This window comes from Erpetoichthys calabaricus, chromosome 9 (assembly GCF_900747795.2).
Source record: "Erpetoichthys calabaricus chromosome 9, fErpCal1.3, whole genome shotgun sequence".
Taxonomy (NCBI): domain Eukaryota; kingdom Metazoa; phylum Chordata; class Cladistia; order Polypteriformes; family Polypteridae; genus Erpetoichthys; species Erpetoichthys calabaricus.
The window spans coordinates 164,279,147-164,293,104 of NC_041402.2; the positions used below are offsets into that span (position 1 = coordinate 164,279,147).

Genomic DNA, 13,958 nt, shown 5'->3' on the forward strand with positions numbered 1-13,958 from the left:
TTGTGTGTTAATATAACATTTAAAATAGATGTTAAAGGACAAACTTATAGAAACGGCCTTTTCCAAAAATCATCGAAATGGAATTATTCTTTTTTGACTCCCTGATGAAGTGCTGAAGCCTCAGAACTTTTTACTCTTTTCAGTGGGGAATGTTGGTAAAATAACTTGACTCACTAACTGCAAATCCCTAGAACGTTTCCCTTGCATGTGAAAAGTAACATGCTGTCTTTATTTTAGGTATTATAGGAGACATATTGCTTAATGGGACACCATTAAAAGGCTTCACAATTTACAGCTTGGAAATGCAAAGCAGTTTCATTGAAAGGTAAGATCACAAGAAATTTAATTTTTAAAAGCAAGGGTCTTCAGGGTTGATCCTGTATGGCAGTAGTGGCTCTAGTTTTTTTTCCCCCCTAATAGTTTTCCTGTTGCTGTTGAATCATTTATTGCTCATACAACCCAATTGTCTGGCCATAATGGTTTGAGCCTTATCCAAGTCACTCTGGTCTGCCCGTATCTTCTACATTCAACATGATGACTATAAGTGCCTGACATCTGCTTACCATCTAATATATCATTACCTTGATGTGCTCCATTGTTAAGAAGGACAGCTTAACTGTTAGCTACACAAATCAGCTTGATGGACTGCATACTCTCATTTGTCGAATTTCTTACGTTCTTATAACACGGTCAACAGCATTCGCTTCATTTGGGAGTGGCCCTAATGTTTTAACTCATCATTGTATTTATATATGTGTGTATATATTCCTACACACTCATACACTCATACTCCTATGAAAAAGTTTGAGAACCTCTCAGCCTACATAATAATTTACTCTACTTTCAACAAAAAAGATAACAGTGGTATGTTTTTCATGTCCTAGGAACATATGAGTACTGGGGTGTTTTCTGAACAAAGATTTTTAGTGAAGCAGAATTTAGTTGTATGAAATTAAATTAAAAAAAAAACTGGCTGTGCAAAAATTTGGGTCCCCTTGTAATTTTGCTGATTTGAATGCATGTAGCTGCTTAATACTGATTACTTGCAACACCAAATTGGTTGGATTAGCTCGTTAAGCCTTGAACTTCATAGACAGGTGCGTCCAATCCTGAGAAAAGGTATTTAAGGTGGTCAATTGCAAGTTGTGCTTCCCTTTGACTCTCCTCTGAAGAGTGACAGCATGGGATCCTCAAAGCAACTCTCAAAAGATCTGAAAACAAAGATTGTTCAGTATCATGGTTTAGGGGAAGGCTACAAAAAGCTATCTCAGAGGTTTAAACTGTCAGTTTCAACTGTAATGAATGTAATCAGGAAATGGAAGGCCACAGGCACAGTTGCTGTTAAATCCAGGTCTGGCAGGCCAAGAAAAGTACAGGAGTGGGATTGTGAGAATGGTTACAGACAACCCACAGATCACCTCCAAAAACCTGCAAGAACATCTTGCTGCAGATGGAGTATCTGTACATCACTCTACAATTCAGCGCAGTTTGCCCAAAGAACATCTGTATGGCAGGGTGATGAGAAAGAAGCCCTTTCTGTGCTCACACCACAAACAGAGTTGCGTGTTGTATGCAAATGCTCATTTCGACAAGCCAGAACAAAGTGCTTTGGACTGATGAGACAAAAATTGAGTCATTTGGTCATAACAAAAAGCACTTTGCATGGTGGAAGAAGAACACCACATTCTAAGAAAAACACCTGCTGCCTACTGTCAAATTTGGTGGAGGTTCCATCATGCTGTGGGGCTGTGTGGCTAGTTCAGGGACTGGGGCCCTTGTTAAAGTCGAGGGTCGGATTAATTCAGCCCAATATCAACAAATTCTTCAGGATAATGTTCAAGCATCAGTCACAAAGTTGAAGTTACGCAGGGGTTGGATATTCCAACAAGACAATGACTCAAAACACAGTTCGAAATCTACAAAGGCATTCATCCAGAGGGAGAAGTACAATGTTCTGGAATGGCCGTCACAGTCCCCTGACTTGAATACCATTGATAATCTATGGGATGATTTGAAGCAGGCTGTTCATGCTCGGCAGCCATCAAATTTAACTGAACTGGAGAGATTTTGTATGGAAGAATGGGCAAAAATACCTCGATCCAGAATCCAGACACTCATCAAAGGCTATAGAGGCATCTAGAGGCTGTTATATTTACAAAAGGAGGCTCAACTAGTATTGATGTAATATCTCTGTTGGGGTGCCCAAATGTATGAACCTGCCTTATTTTGTTTTGATGCATATTGCATATTTTCTGTTAATCCAATAAACTTAATGTCACTGCTGAAATACTACTGTTTCCATAAGGCATGTCTTATATTAAAAGGAATTTGCTACTTTGAAAGCTCAGCTAATGATAAACAAAAATCCAAAGAATTAAGAGGGGTTCCCAGACTTTTTCATATGACTGTATGTTTTGTGATTTCAACTTTCCTCAGATTGTTTTTTTATGTGATTTTTTCAAAAAAAACTTGGTTTGTTAAATTTTAGATGTACATTATTAGGATTTAACAGACTACCAGAGATGGTCTTTTAGCTTTCCCTATACGTTTTTAAAACGATCCTAATAAAGCTGGAATTATGCTAGCCAAGGATAAAGTCTCAACTCTTATACTAAGGTAGCAAAGCACTCTGGCTTCATTTGTTAATTGAATTTAATTGGGACCTGAAAGTGTTCTATTACAGTTCAGATGTTGACATATCAGAAAGACCAAGCTACTTTCTGTTGTTCATTTACAAATGAGGCATACTGGGGTAATATGTACACGTATACATTAATATGGTAAGAAGAAACCTTATTGCTTAAAAATCAAGGGATTTGAGTCCTAGATGTCTTGTATCATTTCTTCTGCATTCTGATTTTGTGATTTATGCTTTGTCTTTACCCTTAGACTGAGAGGAGCCCAGTGGAAACAAATCCCAGAGAAACCTGTATTTCCAGGTTTTTTCCGAGGAATACTATACATTGATGGTTACCCCGGAGACACATTTGTGAAGATGCCGGTAGGCTCATTTTGCTGCTTATTTAAAAGAACATGTTTTATTGCAGTTAGTTTTTTTTCTGTTTGAAATTTGTAGGAATCCACTTCTGTTTTTTCCCTCTTTTCCTTTTTAACTTAATAAAATGTAAAATGTTTATGGAAGCTAGACAGTCTAGAGAATTAATCCTGTCAAGTGCAGATGGACACCGTAACCTATCAATTTGCTTCTCAATCTGAAACTCAGCCTGGTACGGCTACTACTGTGAAAGATGGAAAGCCTAATTATAATGCCATACAGGCAATCCAAGCGAATTGAATGACTATAGACCTATTAGCCTTAATCCTCAGGGCCCCCTAAATCACATTAGAGCCCAACAGAAAATAGCTGAGGACCTGTAAAGTTTGCATTTTATGCAGATGGGGGGGAAAATGAAACAACATGGGTCTTCTGACATCTGCATAGGACCAGCACCAGTTCGAAGAACATACCTTTGACTCTTTTAGTGCCTTTACCGCTATTTAACATATACTGCTAGAAGATAAGCTACAGTCAGTGCAGTTATCACCCACTTTACTTTCTTGGATTATTAACTGCATGACAGGTAGTCCGCACTTTGTGAGATGCTCCTCAATAATGTGGTATATAATTGGTAGATAGAAAGAAGAGGCCTGGTGAATGGCGATGTAGACTGGTACAGGCTGAAGATTTAATGTTAGCAAAGTTAAGAAGATACTGGTGGACAGCAGAAAAAGCCATGCTTTCTTGATTCTAGTTTTCATTCAGGTTGTAGAAATAATTCAGATGTAGTCACTATTCAATAAACACCTTCATGTTTTTTCTAGTGATGCATGAGTCAATCTGCCTTGAATTTGGCTGGTTGTTGCTTGTTGTTGTGAAATTGGCAATCAGCTTGTAATTGGCCGATTGGTCTGTCAGTTTTATGATGTAAAATATGTTAAGCTGAGGTCATACACAGTACCAGAAAACTCCAATAAGTGGAAACTGCTGATGAAATTAACTCCTGTTTGGAAGTATTTTAAAGTGTCTGCAAGTGGATAGCCTAGCTATCTGTAAAGTTTGTAATGAAAAATATACTTGTGGTGAAGACATTTGGCATGATCTAATTTGATTAGACACTTACAGGTGGGTACATCACTCAGCTGAGCATGCCGACTTTCAACAATGTAATAAAAGCAGTAAAACTGCTAAGGAACCAAATCTGCTTCAGGCATCTGTGATGGCACTGCTTGAAAAGAAGCAGAAATATGAAAGGACAAAGTGTATTAGTAATAAAATCATGGAGATATCCAAGCATTTTCTTCAGTGGAATGTCTGGGATCCCGTAATTGATTTCAGCACATCTATGCACGATATACTGTGCTAAGTAGATGATTCTTTTCAGATGTAGCATGTCCTGAGAACCTCTGTGTATCTTAGCAGGGCAGGCTGCACACTGCTGAGATCTTGTTCCCAGTTTTCCAACCCTGCAAAGGCTGAACCTGAAATACCTTAACAATGAGGGAGACCAATCTTTCTGTCAGTTTCCTCCACAGCAAGGGCTGAACTATTATTAACAAGGACTGGCTATCCTGAAAGAATTGCACTAAATACCCCAACAAAGCCAAGGGGCCTGCTCCTGGCATGATCACAGAACATCACTTACCCCCAGTTTTGGTGTTGGTGGTGTGTGGGGGTTTGTTGCTGGCATCATGAGCAAGTGCTAAGGGCAGTGGCAGATGACATTTGTAGAGGAATCCACCAAAGTAAGCAGTGACATCCAACTAAGCAGGTTATTGTGTTTGTTTAAGCTGGGGAGAAGCCACAACCTCAACATATGGCTTCAGGTGGCCTGCTAACAACAGCACAAATCTGACAGCCCATGGGTAAACTAGGTAAACAGTTGAACGTCCCTGAATACATCTTGGCAGCCGCAATTAGGTCCTTACATCTCGGTCGTCTGGGAAGATCAGCTTAAAGAGAGGGAGAGAAAGAAAGAAAGGCTGGTGGCAGAGTGTCAGAGCATGGGATGGAAAGTGAGCCTATGGAAATAGGCTACAGAGGTTTCACTGGCCAGTCTTTTTATTGAACCTTGAAACCCCTTGGCATATGCAGAGAGCACAATAGAAGAAATATGAAGAGCATTCTTAAAGCTGCTGAAAACGCTTCTAGGTGGTTTTGAATCAGGAAGGCTGAACCTTGGTATAGCATGCTACACAAACAGGACCGTAATCATCCCCAACTGGGTCACCCAGTGAGGGTGTCTGATGATCAAAGACCTGAACAGTCTATGACTCACGGTTCATCACTGACTGTTTTGTTTCAAAATGGGGTTCAAATGCCATATGTCTATTTTGTTAGTTTTTTTATGTTAACAGTGTGCATTATTTTTGTTTCTTTGTATTTAAGTATTTTGTTTTATGTTCCTTTTGTTTTGTGGATGCTTTCCAAAAAGGTAGGGCCATCTGCCCATCACACAAGGTGACTGCCTTCAGCCCTATAAGACTAATGAAAACCAACAGTCCTTTGTGGTTCATTGAATGCGCTCGTGGTGTTGGTGAGTTTCTCTAGTGGTTATGGTTGTTGTTCTGATTCCGTGGATTTTTTGAACCCCATTGTTTTTTTTGTTTTACTTTGTGTTTGGATTGTTTAGTGGAACATTGTTTGCCTTGGACTGCTTTTGTTGTTTCAAGCAATTCCTTTGTTACTTGTGCTCCTCAGAACCTTATTTGGTTACAATACTTTTAAAATGCTTGTAAAAAATAAGTCTTTTTATTTATAAAGATCCAATATTGCCCTCTCATTATTAGCCTGAGTTTGACAGTTCTTCCACCTGTAATGGCATTTTGAGAATATTTTAGGACATACGAGCTTCGTAACACTGACAATGTGTCCAGGTTGCACCGCAAGGTGTATTACAAAACCAAAAAAATGTCCTATGAGTTATTGTCATGCTGGCCAAACCTGCCGTCCAAAAAGGCACTCACCTGCTAAACTCCTGTTGAAATATGCACAATCAAAAATAATGCTAGCTTTTTAATTATGAGCTTTACAATATAGTATTGTTTATTCAGTTTTATTCACTTAAAAGCTGCGTCTTATCAGAATAATTTTATATTCCTCACATAAATTAAATATTATGTGTTTTATTTAACAAACTGTCAAAAGCCCAGTTTTTCACCCCAATACACTTTACTCCTATTTTAGTCTGTTTCAATCATATTGTATGCTGATTAAGTGATGTAGTAAATTATAATTAATCTCTACATTTGCCTGGGAGGAGTTGTCCATCTGTCAAGCTGTAAAAGGACAGAATAGATACAGCGGCTGTAGGGCAGTTTCTTAGTTTGTTATCAATCTTAATTTTTAATTGAACTTCTTGTGTAATGAAATGACTCATCCCATCACTCAGCTAGCAGTCTTAGAAATTAATAATAGTGTGACTTGTACTCCTCTTTGAAATTGAGATAAGCACTTATTGTTGCCTAGACTTTTTATTTTACATGTCTATTCAGTTTCTTAATTTTTCTGGCTCTCATTAATTCACTTGCATTTTAGGAATTTTTTAGATTATTATTGTTTTTTAATGACCAGGCAATTAGCAGTCATAAATATTAAGATAGGCAGCATGAAACCAGCAACCTTGGTCCTATTTCTTGTGCTAATTTAAGTACTTCTTTTAATAAACCATTTAGAGAAAGAAAAATAAAATCCATTGAGTTGCTGTAACCATTGTTAGTCTTTAAAATATTTTGTTGACTCCCCAACCATCACTTCCACTAAATATCAACAGAAACTATTAAAAATTTATAAAACCATCAGAAAATTCTCAGGGATGTGTCTAATTAAAATTTTGTTCAGCTGGCCACAAAAATTTGTTACAAATTTGGAATTAAAGCCTGCAGGCACTTCGGCCCTCTTGGGTTAGGAATAGCTACAATAAATGCAGCATGCAGTCCCCCTGTATTAGATCCTAGTCACCCTTGAATTTGATGCTTCTTTACTCCATTTCTTTTATTACATATTGGACAGTGCCCTCAGAATTTCCTATACACCCAACTCATGGCCGGATTAAGACTCACACAGGCCCCTGGGAGATTTAAGGAACAGAGCTCCTTAACAGAGAGTTGATCTTACTTTTAACAGTTAAATTCAGCGCACAGACACATTTTATCAAGCGAGCAAGTGGGCGTAGTGGTGGTGGGGTTGCTTAGTATTAGGTGATATCACTTGGTCCCCATTGATGATTTCAGCTTGTGGGTAGCAAATCGCTTCATGGTTAAAATAACAGATGCGACAAGTGCCCTTGAGGGTGCACAGAGAATGCTCTGATAGTAGACCTACCCCTGACTCCACCCTTTTAAATTAAACATCCCTTACTTATGTACGTTATGCTCTACCTGCTATGCCATCTCTCCATCCTTCTGTGATGCCCCATACGTTGTAGCTCTTATACAGACTATGCCAAGGGCATCTTGTAGACATGACCAAGCTTACTGAGCAGTGAGTGAGTTAGAGACACACAGACAATAGGAATGGTGCAAACAGTGATTCTTCATAGTAGCAAGTTCTATCAAAAGTGCCAGTAACAAAATCTGAAAACAGTAACAATAAATTTTAAAAAATCCAAAAACAATCCACATGATTCTAATGAAAAAATTAAAAAATGAAAAAAGTAATCTATATACATATACACCTTCACAATAAGCCAAGTAGTTAAAAGAAAAAAAAAAAAACTTTCAAAATTGACAGACTGCACACAGATTTAACCTAATATCACTCCTTTAATTAGGGTGATTACTTGCCCTACATTCTTTCTTAACACTGAAGATAAAAAGATGCTTTCTTGTACCAGTCTTACAGTTTTATTTACATTTGCAGAGTTTACCCATCCAATCAGAACTGAATTAACCAATCACACTCACTACATGACATGTTCTTTGCAAGCTGGGAAAACACTTCATCGCACAAGCACATGCAGGTATCACCTTCTCTTAAAATCAACCCAGGCCCTCTTCTCCACCAGCCAGTCTTTCTAGCCAAATGTCTCATAACCTGGAGATTTTGTAAATTTTATTTAACATTCAGAAGCAGTTTTACATAATCAAATAAAAATGTTGAATCTCATGATATTTTCATCTGCACATTGTTTTTCCTTAAATATTGAATCAAATTAATAACTGGTGTAACAAAGACCCAATATTGCGCCTGACCTGACACAGACTAGACATGGAGGCACATATAAAAACCAAGAAATATTTTATTTTCTTCAGCTGGAGGGCACATCTTCCCTGTGTCCCCCAGCCACAACACAGTCCCAAAGTAACACAAACACACCAAAGTAGAACACTCTTCCTCTGCACCACCACTTCTCCCAGGCAACCTTGTCCTCCTCCACCCAACTCTGGCCACTGAGTGGTGGTCGCTGGCTCCTTGTATTGGGTACCTGGAAGTGCTCCAGGTGCTCGCTTCCGGGTGTGGCGAAACCAATGCCCAAAAGGGACCAGCAGCTCCTGCTGCAGCACCCCCTGGCAGTGCCTGCTGAACCCAACAGGGCTGCACAGAACTCCAACCCCCATGAAGCCTTAGGGGAATCTGAGGCACTGCTGCAACCCTGGGAGGCTGCCATCTAAAGTCCAGGGGGAGATACTGGGTTTCCCACCCTTGCCCCCCTGGTACATATGGTGCAGGGGCATCCTGGCCAGGCATGGGCCCTGGCCATCCATCACACTGGATATAGTGCCCAGCCCTATCACTAGAGAGACTAGGCAGACTACAGACTTCTTCTATTAGAGTGATGATTTTGATTAAAAATTTAGATGCTATAAAGTGTGCTGGTAAACTGAACAGTAGGCTGAGACTAATCAATCAAATCAGTGAAGCTTTACCACCTTTATTATTAAACATTCTCACAAAGTAACATGTCAACACATTGTCAAGAAATGCCTATGATGCCTTACCCATTATTTTACTTAAAATATGTTAAATATTTCTGGTTATGTAAGTAATTTATAATTTTGGGTTTTATTTTGCAGTGTACACTTTCTTACAGTGTAAGAATAAAATGAACAATACAGTATCATACAGTGTTGACAAACGTCTGCACTTTGGAATGATTCCAAGGTTTCTGACTTTAAAATGATCTTTTTTCTTTTGCTTCCGTTTGCAGGGGTGGACTAAGGGAGTCCTGTTCATCAATGGACACAACCTTGGGAGGTACTGGTCAATTGGACCCCAGCAAAGTCTCTATTTGCCAGGGCCATGGCTGCAACGTGGGATCAACAATGTATGTATACATTTCATTATGAGACCAAGGTGAAAAGAAACCTTGTAGACGGGCAATAAGGCTGCATCTTTGTAAAGCTTGTGTACTACTTTGGGACTTCTCAGCAGAACAAAACATTAGAGTGGCATGGCATTAATCAAGAGCAAATCTCCAAGGGAGCTTAGTCAGGAATATGTGTGCCTTTTGGTTTTCATTTAGAATATGCTAAAAGTGCTGAGAGCTGCAAAGTGACAAGAACAGCAAAGTGTAATTACAGGTGTTTTATTGCCCAATATTGTAGGCTTCTTAGGCAAAAGTAACAGTTTAAGTAATTCCTTCTTGTTTTTGTTCTTTCATTTTTAGGTTTGTTTTATTATTTATGCAAATTATAGATGGGCTGAAACCTATAAATAAACTATAGATAGGTAGAAAACTTAAAACCTTAATAATTATGGATCAGGGTCATGCAGGAGAGAACTGAAATCTGTCTTTTATAGTATCGTTCCTATCTGTCTGTCTACCTCTGTGCCTGTATTTATAATTGACAGCTGCATGTTCTTATTTCAGACCTATATCTGGCGTGAGAAGGTTTGCAGGACTTATGGTATAATAGGTATTACAATATAGTAGTCATGAGAGAAGGCATGTTTCTTAAAACATTTAGAAATGACGGTGGGACATTTTATAAAGAAAGTAAAATATGTAATTGACTTCTTCACTAGCCATCTACAATTGTTAACATAAGTGTGAGTCCATAAGGACAGAGCATTTCAACATTTCCTACTAGCAGTGGCATGTTTCTTTATTCTTTCAAATAAATAGCTAAACAATAGATTTCACTTGTTAGTTGGCAAAAGACAATATTCAAAAACTACAAAGGTATGGTGAACTTGAACCTTGGCATCTTCTGTTTATAGCTGTGTCCTCTATGCTGTTTTAAAAATGTATTGCTTATGAGTGTTTAATATGTATGACCAAAATTATGATGAAATAAAATTGTAGATTAATGTAAATAACTTTAGTTATGGTATACCAAGACTTACCAACAATTTTACGATCTTTCTGTGAAAACACGTAGGACAATAATAAATAGTTACTATAGCTTATATTTTTTTATATTCTGTTTAAAATAATGCTAGGTTATGCTAGCAGATTCATAATATGTTTAATGTATGTGAGAAACAAGTTCTGAATTTCTATGACTTGGGCTATTCAAATTATATTGGACGACAAATATTTTGATCCTTAATATGGATTTTGGCCTACTGCTCACAAAAATCATCCTTAAATCTTACTATCACATACCGTTTTATTGCAGTCACCTATTTCTGTGATTTCCTCTCATATTATAAAGTATGCATATACAGTACAACAACTACAACTGGAGCATCAGTGGTGACCTTAAAGTAGTGGCACTACAACTCCAGCTGGTATATCCCAAATCCTGCAAATGCCACAGCCATGTTAAAGAGTCTCATGACATTAAAAAGAACTGGCCGTTCTGTAAGAATAGAAAAAAGTATCACCTAAACTACTTGTCGACCCAATAAAGATATTCTTGTCTCTTCTTCATATAAAACTTGGACTGATGAAAACATTTGTGAGGAAATTATGGAAGAAATCAACATATTAATTAAAGAAAGAAAATTATCCTCTACTAGGACACGTTTGATAAAACCTATATGAGTTGGAAACCAGGCAGGAGGAAACCTGTTCATCATGTCTTTAATTATCCCTTCATGAAGAGGGAGTATTTATCACAGTAGTCTGTTGCAAAATGGTCAGAATGGCCAAAAGAAATAAAGGTCCATTTTATAAACCACTGAATTTACATAACCGTGCTGATTAATGCATACATTTACTCTGATTGACTCGTTGACGCCCACCCAAATAACTTAATCTAAATAAAAGTCTATTCTACTACACTCTTGTTCTTCTCATATCTCCTAGGTTCAGCATTTACCCTTGAAATCTCTGTGTATGCAACAACTGTCCAGTTATGTTGTTTACAGGAGATCTGCTGTTGTCTTATTCATCTCTTTGTACATTTTCAGTATTATATCAACCTTTCTTTTAGTATATTCTTGTCTTTTAATTACTTAACCATTTCAGTAGCTCTCTTCATGACATTTCCAAAACAAATGGTTAAGTATTTCAATGAGCACTGCAAACCAAAATATTTAACTATGGTTACCTCCAAATTATTCTCTCACACGATTAACAAGGAAAGTGATGGATTTCGATATTTGAGCCAGATGCTTTAGTGAATAACTGATGCCAAGATTAAGGAAGGTATTTTTGTTGGTGCACAAATCAGACGCGTCATCAATGAGAAGCAACTCGAAGATCTACTAGTGGGGCTGGAGAAAATGACACGGAAGGGCATTCTAAGACGTTGTTGAGAATTTTCTTGGCAACTACAGAGCACCAGACTATGTCCAGCTGGTTGACAACATGCCTCAAGCATACAAAACCATAAGGTGTGACATGTCACTAAAGATTTGTTTTCTGCGTTCACACTTGGACTTGGAGCAGTCAGTGACAAAAATAGTGAAAGGTTTCACTGGGACATTGCAGTGACAGAAAAGTAGTATCTGGACAAGTCGAATCCATCAATGCTGTCTTACTATTGTTGGACACCAAAACGAGAAGCATCCAATGCAATGTAGAAATGAAAATCTGCAGTAAAATATTTTTAGCTCAATTGAATTAATATAATGCATCAGCATCCATATAGGTGGGAAGTTGAAATGTCACATGCTTATTCCTTGCAGTGTACTTAATAAAGTTAGGTATGTTTCATGTCCTATTGCAAAAAATCTGCAGTAAAATATTTTTAGCTCAATTGAATTAATATAATGCATCAGCATCCATATAGGTGGGAAGTTGAAATGTCACATGCTTATTCCTTGCAGTGTACTTAATAAAGTTAGGTATGTTTCATGTCCTATTGCAACACCCAAGGGGGGGAAACGGGTTTACCCCTAAACTGTATATATAAATAGGGGAAACCCCTCCTCACTATTTCTGCAACTTCCAATATAGGAAGCCCAAATTTCCCATGCTCATCCTTTACACTGTACTTACAACAAACATTAATTATGTTTCATTTCATGTTGTGCCCCGTAACCAACTTTCGAAAATAACATCTTCTTTTTGGTGTTTCCTCACCATTATACCGTAAGGAACTTTCGGACGGACCTCTCCTTTTGGCGGTTTCATTCCTTATTTCCATTAACAGACGATGTATTACACGGCAGAGACGCATAACAGCTGCCCCCGGCCCCCCTGTCTTTTTCCGCACGGCCGCTGTCCACGCACCAACCACGTGGTTGGCCCCCTGCCTATATACATTAACGATATCCCACGCTCATGTGCCTCCTCACTTGCTTCCTTACTTTCCTCAGCTGTTCATCATGCTGACTGCTCCCTTCTTCTTTACTCCACCGCTTCAAGCCTGTTATTGTTGGCCTTGCTTCACGTCTTTCTGCTGGTGACTCCTGCCCGTTCGTTTACTCCACCGCTTCAAGGCTGACATTGTTGGGTTTCCTTACTTCCTCACGTCTCCCTGCTTGTGACTGTTGGCTTTTCTTTTACTAAACCACTTCAAGGCTGTCGTTGCTGGGCTTACTTACTTGCTCACGTACGTCTTCCTGATGCTGACTTCTGCTTTTTACTCCCTGCTCCACTGCTTCTCGCCTTCCTTTGTGCTTTCTTTCTCAACGGGTGCAAGTTTACCCCGAATAACATGTCTATTCTGGCGATCACCATCAATCACAATTTCACTGTACCCAGTGGTTTCCATGCCCGAGATTGTGCCTGCCTCTTCCATTCTCTCTCTTACTTATTGCATGGCCATATCAGTCTCAGCCTTGATATCCACAGACATTGTGTCTTATGTACTGAATGACTGGGACAGGTTCACGGTGTGGACTGATGACTGTACCGGAGACAATTATACTACACAGGACCACTATAGCAGTGAAATGCTTAAGCTCTCAACCTATGGTTCTGCATGTGAACTGATAGCTGCCATGGAATTGTTTCGTTGTCACTTTCAAGTGTATAGAAATGGGGAAATATTTTACACCTTTGGAAAACCGGGAATGCCTGTTAAACATCTTAGATTCACAGGTAGTGATTTGGGTAATGGACACTTCGATGTTTATGAATGTTTCAACTCTGACAACGTGGACACAAAGTTATCAATGAAACCTGTTGTATCTTTACAACAGTTGACAAACGCAGAATGTAACTTGAACACAACACGTCCTCCAAATAAGAACCTGATTGAAAGAAATAATGATAATCAAATCCTTGATGACAGCAACACTCATAACAGTGACAAAACAATTGCATTGACAATCATGTTACATTATTTTTAAAATGTTTCCTTTTCTTTTTCATAACTTCTTTAACAGACTACTTCTCTGCTGCGAAGCACGGGTATTTTACTAGTATAATAATACAATATATGTGATCTGTGATTATCATGTGTTGTTTGTAGTAATAGCTGAGAAAAATTTTTAATCTCATGTTTTTATAGAGAATGGAGATAACACAGTTCCTGACACAATAGCCATCAGTGGGGATCAGTGCTGAATGATAGCAAACATTATCAAAACATCCATGAAAAATCTCAATTAACTTGCGTCACCTCATCCATATATCAGATATCCAGCGATATGTTCACAATGTCCCAAACACGTCTTTGCT

The 13,958-nt window shown here is 38.4% G+C and overlaps 1 protein-coding gene across 1 annotated transcript in view; it reads left to right on the forward strand.

Annotated features, from left to right (window-relative positions):
• Positions 1–13,958, forward strand: part of LOC114658232 (beta-galactosidase-1-like protein 2) — a 112,131-nt gene that overhangs the window by 93,619 nt on the left and 4,554 nt on the right. Inside the window, exons 16-18 of the mRNA XM_051932136.1 lie at positions 238–325; positions 2,890–3,001; positions 9,147–9,263. Coding sequence (XP_051788096.1) covers positions 238–325; positions 2,890–3,001; positions 9,147–9,263 — 317 coding nt within the window. The remainder of the gene's footprint in view (positions 1–237; positions 326–2,889; positions 3,002–9,146; positions 9,264–13,958) is intronic.